At 46.7% G+C, this 13785-nt stretch overlaps 1 protein-coding gene across 7 annotated transcripts in view; it reads right to left on the reverse strand.

Moving 5' to 3' along the window:
* Positions 1-13785, reverse strand: part of URGCP (upregulator of cell proliferation) — a 58652-nt gene that overhangs the window by 19947 nt on the left and 24920 nt on the right. For 2 of the 7 annotated variants that reach the window (XM_053896974.1, XM_053896973.1), the window contains exon 1: positions 6800-7883. The exons of 3 other annotated variants lie outside the window; for them this stretch is intronic. In XM_053896974.1, the coding sequence (XP_053752949.1) occupies positions 6800-7548 (749 nt within the window). In that variant the 5' untranslated portion in view covers positions 7549-7883. Of the gene's footprint in view, positions 1-2307; positions 2490-6799; positions 7884-13785 lie in introns of those variants that run through there. 2 more of the 7 variants (XM_053896976.1, XM_053896978.1) reach the window with 2 other exon arrangements.

Consider the following 13785-nt stretch of genomic DNA (forward strand, 5'->3'; position numbering starts at 1 on the left):
GCCAAGGCTGGCCGTCCCAGCCCCGCACAGCTCATCAGGGTGCTGTGAGGGTCCGGGGAGGTTTACATGTGGGAAGCAAGTTCATATAAGGCAGTGAATGTTCTCCTGGACTTACCCTCACATTTACTCCCTGCCAGGGACTTCCCTAGGAGTTTCGGATCATTCTGTGAAGGACACAGACATCCTTGCTCTCAGCTGGGGGAGATGGACAAGTAATAACTTTTAAGTAGAAGGCACACTGGAAGATGCCCTGAGGCCTGGGCTGGGGCTGCTGTGGGTAAAAGGGGGTGGGGACTCCCAGAGTGGGGTGAGGGGCACAGGAGAGCTCAGGCAGGGCAGGGGGGCCCCAGAGGAGGGGGGGCACAGGAGAGCTCAGGCAGGGCAGGAGGCCCAGGATGAGCAGGAGGGCAGGGTGAGCAAAAAGAGGCAGCAGGACAGGTGAGGCTGAGCTCTTCAGGCCACAGACAAGATCCACTTTTATTCCAGGGGAGGAGGGAGGGGGGAAGGGCTGAGTGTAGGTGGCACGCCTGTCCAGTGACAAAGGTCAAACCTGGGTGGTGGCAGCACCAGAGACACTGACACAGGGCTGGACTCAAAGTCTCTGTGAAGGGTTCAGCAGATGAGGCAGAACGTGTGAGACAGTGCAGGCAGCAGACAGCCGGACTGACAGCTGCCCGCATCTCAAGAGACCAGTGTAAAGAAACTATTTGTGTATCCCCAGCTTCCCAAATTCTCTCACTGGGGTGGCAGTTTTCCAGATCTACTTGCAAATAAAAGAATCAAAACCCACGGCCAACACCCTGTAGACAAGCAGGTTAGAAACGTACATTTACAACATCAACGAGAGGAGTGAAGAATCCACACAGCAAACAGGCAGTATCTGTATGAGAACTTTCAGATCCCAAAGACCATAAAAGACTTGAACAAATGAAGAGGTGTATCCTATTTGAGAAAGGAAGGCTTAACGTGATTTTCTAAGTCAATGCTCCCTGAGTTAACCTGTCTGTGCATCTAGGCTGAAAAACAGATAAGCTGATTCTATGGAGAAATATTTGTACAATATCAGGAAAATTCTGAAAAAGAACAGCAATGAAAGAGACAAAACCTGCCGGAGAGTAGGACACAGGACCAGCCACCAGAAATGAAGGCTGCAGGCCCGGCTCATGAGCAGACAGGCCGCTGGGTGGCAGGAGGCCCAGGGGCAGGCCCCAAACCCACAGGGAATCTGGTCCCTGACCCTGGGAGCTCACAGTGTCTGGGGGCTAAAAACAACGTGGAAAAGGTAATGGCAAACCCTGGCCGCTCCCTTCACCAAAGTATCAACTAGACCTAAGATTTAAATTGGAAAAGGAAACAAAAAGTGCACTCAAAGGAAATATTAAAGACTTAAAAATCAGAGCCGGGAAGGCTTCATAAAGTCACAAGGCAAACGACAACAGAAGTCTTTGTAACACAAATGGCAAAAGGCTGGTTTTCTCCATGTACAAAAAGCTACAAATCCACAAGAAAAAGCCAAGACTTCAAAGAGAAAAGTGAGACAGGACATCTCCAAAATGCACGTCAGGTTTAAAACAAAACAAGGAGGACCCAGAGCCCGGCTGTGCCCTGGAGTCAGGGGGTAAGGATGCCTCCTGGGTGGGACCTGGGCACCATGCCTGCATTTCCACAAAAGTCCTTTCACACCTTTTGAGATTTGTACCGTGTGTGCATTACTTGTTGTGAGATATAAGGCAGCTAATGGGGCGCCTGGGTGGCTCAGTCAGTTAAGCGTCCGACTCTTGATTTTGGCTCAGGTCGTGATCTCTCAATTCGTGGGATAGAGCCCTGTGTCAGGTTCTGCCAGTGTGGAGCCTGCCTGGGCTCTCTTTCTACCTCTCCCCTGCTCATGCTCTTTCTCAAAATAAAGAAATAAACTTTAAAAATTTTTTTAAAAAAGAACACTCACTGACTGGAAAGCCCCTGACACTCGTGGTCCTGGGTAGGATGCCCTTCCCTAAGCTGGACAGAGGCCGGCAGCACAGCCATCCTGCTCGATCAAGCGTGGCCCCCCACCACGGCTAGGTAAGCTTTGCTGAGCTGCTCTGCACAGCCAGAGACGCTTTGCCTACAACAGCCCCTCGTCGCTCTCCCTTCTTCTCCAGTCGGGGACACCCTGAGGGCTGGTGTGGCTCCTTGGGGAATGGGCAGGGGGAGGGGGTGGCAAAGTCTGCAGCCCGCTGGTAAGACCGCATCCCTTCCCCAGGAACGACAGCAGCCACTGAGCGGGCAAAGAGCTCCTCACAGACTTCTCCTGGAGCAGACACACACCTTGCCTGAGTTCCTCAGTGTCTCCAGCCCACAGTGTGTTTGTGGGTCCTCTCCTCCCCCCTGGTGTGAAGAGCCCATCTGGACCAGGCCAGGCTCTGGCAGGAAAGCTGAACCCGTCCCAGAAGGCGAAGCCCCAGATCCTTTCCTTCCCCACAAAATGATGGTGTTAGGAGAGGATCTTCCTGGATAGGAATGATAAACAGTTAAAATAAAGTCTCAGATACTTTTAAATGTCTGGTGCATGATGGGGGGTCACCTACCCCAGCAGACTTGCTCACCTCCTGCTCTTCTGTTCGGGGACAGGCCTCACTGTGTTACATCTCACTTACGGGGTGTACATGGCTAGAACCCAATGTCAACAATGGGATCAAAGCCACTGGGACTATTTCTGAGGGAACACAAGCAGTCAGGTAGGAAGTTTCTATCTTTAAAGACCCAGTGAGTGAATATGCCATTAGCTTCCTAGTTCTTTTTTTTTTTTTAACTTTTTTTTAATGATTTTATTATTTATTTTTGAGAGAGAGAGAGAGAGAGAGAGAGAGAGAGCATGAGCAGGGGAGGGGCAGAGAAAGAGGGAGACACGGAATCCAAAGCAGGCTCCAGCCTCTGAGCCAACGTGGGGCTCAACATCATGAACTGTGAGATCACGACCTGAGCTGCAGTCGGACACTTAACTGACTGAGTCCCCCAGGCGCCCCAGCTTCCTAGTTCTTAACTCAGTAATTCCATCAGACAAGCAAAACTTTTAAAGTCTGATGTCATGTGTTGGGAGGTGCAGAGAGGGAAGGTGGTGTGGCCCCTTGTGAGGACACTTCAGTAGTTTCAGGCCCCCTGACCACAACACCCAGTTCTTTGAACCTACTCTAGAAAAACACTTGTGCATGTCCGGGGGAGATGTGATGTGTGGCATCATCTTACAGAGAAAACTGGAAACCTCCTTAACTATGTAACATGACCATGTCACATGATATGATATAAATGTCAAGATTTAGGTAGATCTGATCCTGGTTCTGACATGTTGGCTGAGGACAGCAAGCTGCAAAATAGCATGAGAGCATTTAAGTAAAAACAGAACAAATACATGCTTTGAAAAGTAAACTGTGTTATGTGTATTTTACCACAATAAAAAAAAAAATGGGGCGGGGGCGGACAGAGCAAAGAACAAACATAATGTGTAAATGCACAGGAAAATGTCAGAATAGTTGCCTAGTTAAGACACAGGGGCAGGGGGTGGGGGGCAGGGAACGACACTCCAGGTGTATCTGGAAGTCTGTCTCTCTGATAAGAACAGCCTAATTAAAAATACACAAGGGGCGCCTGGGTGGCTCAGTTGGTACAGGCCATGATCTCGCAGTCTGTGAGTTCGAGCCCCACGTCGGGCTCTGTGCTGACAGCTCGGAGCCTAGAGGCTTGCTTCAGATTCTGTGTCTCCCTCTCTCTCTTTCTGCCCCTCCCCCACTCACACTCTGTGTCTCTCTCTCTCTCTCTCTCAAAAAATAAATAAATATTAAAAAATTTAAAAAAAAAAAGATTCTTGGGGTGCCTGGGTGGCTCAGTCAGTTAAGCGTCCGACTTCGGCTCAGGTCATGATCTCGCAGTCTGTGAGTTCAAGCCCAACGTCGGGCTCTGTGCTGACAGCTCGGAGCCTAGAGCTTGCTTCAGATTCTGTGTCTCCCTCTCTCTCTGCCCCTCCCCCGCTCATGCTCTGTCTCTCTCTGTCAAAAATAAATAAGCATTAAAAAAAAATACACCAAAAATTTAAAAGTGGTAGTTTATGGAAATTTGGATCACATTTGATTTTGATTTTGTTTTATATTTTTGTTTAAATTATCTGCAATTAACAATCTAAAATGTAAATATATTTGCCCATGTAATCCAGGTTTGCTGTCCCTCCAAGTGAGTGTAGATGAGTGGCTATAAGGCTCCTGAGGTAAGAGCCCCTTCAAGATGGGCTGTGGACAACAAAGGCTACAGACCCTGGTCCCACCAACATACTCACTGACTCCCGACACTGCACAGGAACCCTGAAAGTCCACCAATGAATCATGGACCCCAGGTTAAGAACTTCTGATTTAGACAACATTTAAAACCACAGAAATAGGGGTGCCTGGGTGGCTCAATCAGTTAAGCATCTGACTCTCCACAACAGCTCAGGTCATGATCTCACAGTTTGTGGGATCGAGCCCCGTGTCGGGCTCTGTGCTGATAGGGTGGAGCTTGGGATTCTCTGTCTCCCTCTCTCTCTGCCCCCCACCCCAGTCATGTTCTCTTTCTCTCTCAAAAATAAACTTAAAAAAAAAAAAAAAAAAAAAAAAAAAAACACCACAAAAACGCCACAATCTGGCAGAGAACACATTGGGATTAGCAGAAATGGACTACAGACTCCCCGGCCCCCGGGAGTCCTGACGGCAAAGGCACAGGCAGAGCACAGAAGACTAGCCATGGGGCAGCAAGGAGTGAAGGCCGGCAGGATGGAGCTGACGGTAGCAGGGTGAGGAGCTCCGTGTGTTCCGGCCCCACCACGCTGCTGTCACATGGACTCCCCCTCAGTGAGCGGTGGGCAGCAAGCCCACAAACGAGGCCAGGCCCACAGTCTGGCCAGGCACCCTGGTCTCTGCATAGCTCTAAACTCATGGGGCTGGGGGTCACCTCAGATGTATCCTTCCCTGTGATGCCCGCTTTCTCACCATTTCCTTCTGCAAAATGCCCAGCCTATCAGTAAGGGTCTCTTCCTTCTCTCCCAGCTCTCTTGCAGAGATTCACTTAGGAGAGAAGATGGGATTCAGAGGTGCCTCCATGAACAGCCCAGGAGAAATCACAGATCCCTTCCCATCCCTGCCCTGATGCCCTGGACTAGTTTCCACAGTACCGAGTCCAGCAGGCTGGACATCTGCTGGTCAGCTGACTGAGACAGGCGAGAAAGTCCCAGGAAGTCAGGTCTTCCTGGCTGGACTCTGCCCTACCAGTGAAACCTGCAGAGTAGACACCCAGGGGTTATATCTGGAAGTATGGACTGTCCCCAAATGCGTACATGCCACAATGAGTGACAGTTCTCTCTACAAAATAAAATAAAGCAAAATTAAAGTTTTGTGACCTCAGCTCTGCAATGAGTACATGTCAGAAAACTACAGTTTAGTACTAACTGCAGACTCATGGGGACACCCACTATGGTACAATATCAAATCTAAACTAATGCCACCTGCTACAGGGACACCACTTAGGTAGGGCCTGCTGGCTCTGAGAGGGCTTACCAGGCCACCATAAACTCCACCTCTGACCCAGGTCTAAAAGGAGTGTGCTGGGACACCAAATGGGCCATCACGTTTGGAAGACCAGACAGCAGCCGCACCACAGGCTCAGACATCACCCTGCCTCGCCTGCTCCCAACAAGAGGGGCCAGAACATGGTGGGACCTTGAACCCGCTGGAATCAGTCTGGCCTTCTGAGGGATGGGCCAGTGTTTATTCTACTTATGAACTCAGAGTCCTGGGCACTTTATGACCAGAGCTCCCCAGACCTAGAAAGCCTGCAGGTAGATGGAAAAGACCCACCACTTGGTTATCACAAACCCCCTGCTCCGTGGAGGCTGAGGACAGAGCCAGCCCCACCTGTAAGAGGCCTGACACCCACCGTCTCTACCCCACTGGAGCTGCTACCACAGCCACCAGGTCTAAGACCCTCTGAATGTAGACAGTAGTCAAAAAAAGAATTTTACCAACTAAAGCAATGACCTTGAGGCTAAATTTCCTCCTCTGTGAACTGAGGTATTGGATTAACTGTCATTCCCAGCTTTCATGACCACTTATATTATGGAAGCAAAAACTAATTACAGTTCATTGCTGAGGTTTTATTTCACAAGTAAGGAATTTTTTCAAAAATTACGAACTCTGTGTGTCACCATCTTTTCCTCAAGAAAGAACATTTTAGCACCCAGGCGGTGGAAAGCGGTGATGTCAGAACAGGGGCTGCCACCCTATCGGGGCCCGCGGCCCTGGCCTGACCCGAGTCCCGACCCGAAGCCCCAGCCGGCCGGGCAGAGGCCTCCCCTACCCCCGGGGACCCCCCCCCCAACGGGGACCCTCGGGGACCCTCAGGCTGCGCCCCGCGGGGTGGGGGGAGGGCCCGGCATCCGCTCCCGGAGAGCAAGTGGAAAACAGCTGCGCAGGGCAGGGCGGGGGCGCCGGCCGACCGGGCTCCGGGCCCTCGGGGCCCAGCGGCTCCCGGATTCCGGGCCGCGCCCCCGCCCTGCTCCCAGCCCCCCGCCCGGCCGCCCCCGGCCCGCGCCCCCGCGCCCGCCCTCCCCCCCCCCCCGCCGCCCGGCCGCGCCCGCCCAAGGTCTGCTGGAGGCCCGCGGGGCCCGGCGGGCGGGGGTCCGGGCTGGGGGCTGCGGGCCAGGGGCAGTGAAGGCGGCCCGCGCCCGCACCTGCACCCGGACGCCCCCACCCCGCGGCCCGCAGCCCCCTCCCCGGCGCGGCCTGAGCGCCTCACTCACCCGGGCGACGCCATCAGCGCGGCGAGGTCTCGGCGCTGCCGCCGCCTCCGCTTCCTCCGCGCCGAGCGCCTCCGCCGGGGAGGGGCCTCGCGCCGGCCACGGCCGCCCGCCCGGGCTGCTCCGGACGGCAGGGGTGCGGGGAGGGGGCCTGGGCCGCTCGGGGACGGGTCCGGGGTGGTGGTGGGGCGCTCGGGAAGGGAGCCCAGGGCGCTCGGGGAGGGGGTCCCGGGCGATGGGGGGCGCTCGGGGAGCGGTCCCGGGGCGGCGAGGAGGGGGCCCGGGGTGGTGGTGGGGCGCTCGGGAGGGAGCCCAGGGCGGCGGGGAGGGGGCCCGGGGTGGTGGTGGGGAGAGAGCCCAGGGCGCTTGGGGAGGGGGTCCGGGGCGATGGGGGGCGCTCGGGGAGCGGTCCCGGGGCGGCGGGGGCGATCCGGGAGGAGGCGCGGGGCAGCAGAGGGAGGCGCTCGGGGAGGGGGCCCGGGACAGTGGATCGGGGCGCTTGGGAAGGAACGCAGGGGGTCGTTGGAAGGGCGCCTGGGAGCGGTGGGGTTCGCCGAGCTTTTGGAGGTGTTGGGAGAGAGCCCAGTATCGTCTCCCAGCGGCCTTGGGCGGGGGTGGGGGCGACACAGCACCGGCTTGGACCCGGAGCAGGGGGCGACCGCGGCGGCCCACCTGCCCGGGTGCCCGCGGGACAGGACTCTCGGACGGGTGCCTAGGTTGCCAAACCAACCGAACACCTGTCCCGGGTCCATGAAGCTGCAGCGGGACTGGGTGAAGTGGACACCTCCCTGCGATCTGAGTTTAGTTTCTGTAAGGAAAGCGTTTCTTTAGCCCAGGAGAGCAAGGCGTTGTTACTACTATTAAACAAGTGGTAACTTTGCTATTTCTTACTTGATTAAGTGCTATCTTGCATGAGTTGCTGGCCTCTCTGAGCCAGTTATCCCGTGTAAAATGTGTATAAAAGTACACTGTTCATCTCTAAGGACCGTGGACACTTTTATTATTCTTTACGTTGTGTTATTAAGCGATAATGAGTCTGGGGTTCCCACAGTGCGTTTCACAGGCACCATCTGTGAGTGCTTGGGCCTCAGTTGCTGTTTCAGCAAAATGAGTTTTCAAAAATAAATGAGCTCTTGTAAGTGAAAACGCCTGACAAAAAGCTCTGGAAAATATAAACCACTGTTGATCACATTTCTGTGTTATATTAGGTATTATTGATAATCAATATTTTGTTTTTACTGCTAATAAGAATGAGAGATAGCAAAGCAATGACTGAAAACCTTGCCTCTGGAGCCAGAATATCTGGGTTGAAATCTGAGAGCCACCAATTACCAACTCTGGAAACATGGGCAAGATAGAATCTTCTCAGGGCCATAGTTTACTCATTTGAAAAATCGGGTAGAAATAGGTGCCTTTCTCTGAGGGTTGAATGAGTTAATATTTGTACAGTGACTAATACATTGGCTGGTGCATGGTCTCTTCCCCTTCCTGAAAATCCGTATACCGTTGTGAGGATCCGTGTTCCCTTCGGTAAAATGGAAGCTCACAGAATTGCTGCCCTAAGTTCAGAAGGTAATTAGTGCTCTGTAAAGGGAGTTAAGTAAATCCACAGGGGCTTCGAGACCCCAAATTGGAAGAAATCTCAGAGGACCGGGGTTAGGAAGAGTTTGGGAGCAAGCAACTGTTAAATGGCGTAGTTCAAGGCAGTAATGATTGCTACTAGAGTGAGGGAGGTCAGATAATTTTTTTAAATAAACTTAAATTTAAAATATATTTTTAAAAAATAAAAAAAAATAAAATATATTTTATGGGGCACCAGGGTGGCTCAGTCAGTTAAGCATCCAACTCTGGATTTTGGCCCAGGCCATGATCTCATGGTAGTGAGACAGAGCCCACATCTCATTGGGCTCTGTGCTGGGTATGGAGCTTGCTTAAGATTCTCTCTCTCCCTCTCTCTCTCTACCCCTCCCTCACCTCAAAAATAAATACATAAATACATAAATACATAAATAATACTTTAAAGTAATAACTATATACAAGGTCTCTGATATATTATTCATCCTTAACATAAGTTTTAGTGTGTGTGCCATTTCACTGCCTGGTGGATGATTCTGTTCTAACCAGCCCATACTGTTGGACATAAATACTGCTGCAGTATTCATTATTATAAGGAATATGGACAATAAATATCCTCATAGCCAAAACTCCCCAACCATGATTACTTCATCCAGTAATCATCCATGATTATTTCCTTAAGCCAAGTTTCTAGGAGCTGTATTTCTAGGTCAGATGATATTAGTATTTTAAGTCTTTTCAGATAAATATATAATATACATATATACATACAAGCAAACACATACATATATACCAATACACATGTATATACACTCACAAATATATACACACATGAAAACACATATACGTGCCGATAACATGTATATATGCACTTACATATATACACATACATATATACATATGGACAACACATATACATACACTTACATATTTAAACATACCTATACACAAACCTACAGATTACTCTCCCAGCATAGTCACCAACACCGGTAATAGTGCCAGTTTCCCACAACTCACTCTGTAAATTTCACAATTTCTTTTATTGCCAGTGTGATAGGTTAAAAAAACAGTATTTTGGCAAAATGGCTCACTAGGAAGTTCCCGGTTCTCATATCCCCACAGAAACGTGAAGAAAACCACCTGAAACTCTCTGAACTAATTGTGTAGAGGCTCTGAACACCCAAGATTTACAGCAACCAAGCAAACACTCAAGCAAGAAAAGGCCATATTTAAAATTGCAGGAAAGTTCAGTGGCATTTTTAATTGCGTTGTCTCACCCTTCCCCCACAGTAGCAGTGGCCTTGGCCTTCAACAGGTAGTATCCAGTTTCCCAGTCCCCACAGACTCATTGCCTTCAACAGGCCTTATTCGCAAACTACCTTAGAACAAACGGTAAAGGGAGTCCTTCCGACTGAAATGGCAGGGCACTATGGGCAAGAGACAACCCTAAAACCTGAAACTATAAAACTCTTGGAAGAAAACCTAGGAAAAAGCTAAATACTGCACTCTGCAATGAATTCTTGGATAAAACACCAAAAGCACAGGCAACAATAGCAAAAAATAGACAAATGAGATTATATCAAACTGAAAAACAAATGCACAGCAAAGGAAACAATCAGCAAAACGAAAAGGCAACCTATGGAATGGAAGAAATTATTTACAAACCACAAATCCCATATGAGGTTAATATTCAAAATATAGAAGAACTCCTACAACTCAATAATAATTTTTTAAAAACTGATTTAGGAGTGCCTGGGTGGCTCAGTCGGTTAATCTTCTGACTTTGGCTCAGGTCATGATCTCAGGGTTCATGGGTTCAAGCTCCGCATTGGGCTCTCTGCTGTCAGCACAGCGCTTGTTTCAGATCCTTTGTCCCCCCACCCTCAGAAATAAATGAATAAACTTAAGGAAGACTGATTTTAAAATGGGCAAAGGACCTCTAGACATTTCTCAAAAGAAGACGTACAAATGGCCAACAGGTATATAAAAGGTGTTCAACATAACCTCATCAGGGAAATGCAAATGAAAACCACAATAAGATATCACCTCACACCTGTTAGAATGGCCATTGTCAAAAAAACAAAACATGTGTTGGTAAGGATGTTGAGAAACAGGGTACCTTGTACACTGTTGGTGGGAATGCAAACTGGTGCAGCCACTGTGGAAAACAGTATAGAGGTTCCTCAAAAACCTAAACATAGAAATACCATATGATCCAGGGCACCCAGGTGGCTTAGTGGTTGGGCATCCAACTCTTGATTTTGGCTCAGGTGATGACTCCAGAGTTGTGGGATCAAGCCCCGTGTTAGGCTCTGCACTGAGCATGGAGTTGATTAGGATTCTCATTCTCTCTCTCTCTCTCTCTCTCTCTCTCTCTCTCTCTCCCTTCCCCACCCCTCTCCCCCAATCACAGGCTCTCTCTCTCAAATAAAAATAAAAAAGAAAAGAAAAATTAAAAGAAAACAATACCATATGATCCAAAATCACACATCTGAGTATATATCCAAAAGTACTGAAGATCTCAAAGAGATATCTATACTCCAATATTCACTGCAGCATTATTCATAATAATCAAGATATGGAAACAACCTAATTGTCTATCAAGGAATCAATGGATAAAGAAAAATGTGGTGTATAAATACAATAGAATATCAGTGAGCCTTTAAAACATAGAAAATCCTGACATTTGCAATGACATGGATGTACCTGAAGAACATTACGCTAAGTGAAATAGACCAAAGGACAAATACTGCATGATCCCACTTTTAAGAGGAATCTAAAATAGTAAATTTAAAACCACAACATAGAATAGTGGTTGCCAGGGCTGGGAGGAGGGAAAAACGGAGAGGTGTTGGTTAGTCAAAGTTACGTAAAATGAGTAAGTTTTGGAGATCTAATGTACAATATAGGGTCTATATTAACACTCAATGGTATACTTAAAATATGCTAAGAAGGTAGATCTTCTGTTAAGTGCCATTAACCACATACACACAAGCATATGTATATATATATATATATATATATATATATATATATATGTAAAATAAATAAATAAATAAACATAAATAATAACAATACATATAGGGAATGAGAGGAAAGCTTTTGGAGGTGATGGATAGGTTTATGGCCTTCATTGTGATGTTTTCACAGGGATATTATGATCTCCAAGCTTATCAAAGTGTATACATTATGTATGTACAGCTTTTTGAATTTCAGTCATACTCAATAAAGAGATTGAGAAAAGTCCATTGCACTTCCACTCACTAACAATGAGCAATATGAAAAAGAAATTAAGGAATCAATTCTATTTTCATTAGCATCAAAAAGAAAAAATCTTTAGAAATACATTTACTCAGGGGTGCCTGGGTGGCTAAGTCGGTTGAGTGTCTGACTTCGGCTCAGGTCATGATCCCACCGTTGGTGGGTTTGAGTCCCGCGTCGGGCTCTGTGCTGACAGCTCAGAGCCTGGAGCCTGCTTTGCGTTCTGTGTCTCTCTCTCTGTCCCTCCTCTACTCAAGCTCTCTGTCACTCTCTCAAAATAAATAAATAAACATTGAAAAAATTAAAAAAAAAAAGAAAGAAATACATTTACTCAAAATGACAAAAAATGTGACACTGGAAACTACAAAACAATGTTGAAAATACTAATGCAGATATAAATAAGTGGAAAGATATCCCATGTTCACAGATTGGAAATCTTAATACTGTTAAGATGTCAATGTTACCCAAAGCAATTTACAGATTCAATGGAGTTCCAATCAAAATCTCAAAACATTTGTTTACAGAATAGAAGAAGTCATCCTAAAATTTATACAGACTCTCAAGAACACTGAATAACAAAAACACTCTTAAAAATGAAGAACAAAGTTGGAGGACTCATACATCCAAATTTCAAAACTAGCTATAAAACTTAGTAATCAAAATAGTGTAGTACATAAACACAGACATATAGGCCAATGGAATAGAAAAATGAGCCCAGAAATAAATTCTCACATACATGGTCCAACATATTTTTGACTCAAGTGCTAAGACCATTCAATGTGGAAAGGACAGTTTTTCAACAAGAATGAAGTTGGACCCACAGCTTACATCATACACAAAAATTACTCAAAATTGGTCAAAGACCCAAACATGCAAGTTAAAACAATAAAACTCTTGGAAAAACCATAGGAGAAAAGCTTCATGACACTGATTCTTTTGGATCTGACACCAAAAGCATAGGCAACAAAAGAAAAAACTTGATCAATTAGACTTCTTCAAAGTTTAAAAATTTTTGTGTATCAAAGGACATTACCAAAAGAGTGAAGACAACCCACAGAATGGGAGAAGATATTTGCAAATCATATATTTGATAATGGACTCATATCTAAAATACATAAGAAACCCTACAACTCAACCACAAAAAAAAAAAAAAAAAAAACCAAACAACCCAATTAGAAAATGGGCAAAGGGCTTGAATAGACATTTCTCCAAGGAAGATATACTCACAGCAAATGAGCACATGAAAATATGCTCAACATCATTAGTCATTAAAGAAATGCATTAAAGTATGTGTGATACCACTTCCCACATACTAAAATGACTACCACCAATCAAAAGAAAATATCAAGTGTCAATAGGATGTGGAGAAACTGGGACCCTAGTACAGTGTTGGTGGGAATGTAAGATGGTTTGATCACTGTAGAAAACAGTTTGGCAGTTGCTAAAAATGCGAAACACAGAAATACCATGTGATCCAACAATTATGCTTCTGGGGTATATGTCCCAAAGAAGTGAAAGCAGGAACTCAAACAGATACTTGTACACCAAGGTTCAAAGTAGCAGGTATTCACCATAGCGAGAAGGTGGAAACAACGCAAATGCCCATCAACAACTAAATGGATAAACAAAATATGGTATAAACATAAAATGGAGTATTATTCATTCACAAGAAATGGTGGAATTTTGATTCATACTACAACACGGATGAAACTTGAAAACACACTATGTGAAATAAGCCAGACACAAAAGGATATTGTGGGACTCCACTTATGTGAGGAACCCAGAGCAGGCAAACTAACAGACACAGAAAGTGAATTAGCAGTTACCAGGGTCCAGAGGTGGGAGAATGGGGAGTTACTGCTTAGTAGTTACAGAGTCTCTGTGGAATGATAGTTTTAGAAAAACTGATGTCGTGGTTGTACAACATTGGGAATGTAATGAATGCCACAGAACTGTACACTTAGAATTATTACAATGGTAAATTTTATGTTGTATATATTTTGCCAAAACAAAAAAAAATTGAAGAGAATCTATTTAGACATCTCAGAAATTTAAAAAGTATATTGTTGAAATAAAAGGTCTGAAAGAGTGGATTTTAATTATCAGAAAATGCAAGCTATATACCTAATCAGAGCTAATCCTAAAACCAGTTA

Source organism: Panthera pardus, unplaced genomic scaffold (assembly GCF_024362965.1).
Source record: "Panthera pardus isolate Hobbes unplaced genomic scaffold, ASM2436296v1 HiC_scaffold_8, whole genome shotgun sequence".
In the NCBI taxonomy this organism is placed as follows: domain Eukaryota; kingdom Metazoa; phylum Chordata; class Mammalia; order Carnivora; family Felidae; genus Panthera; species Panthera pardus.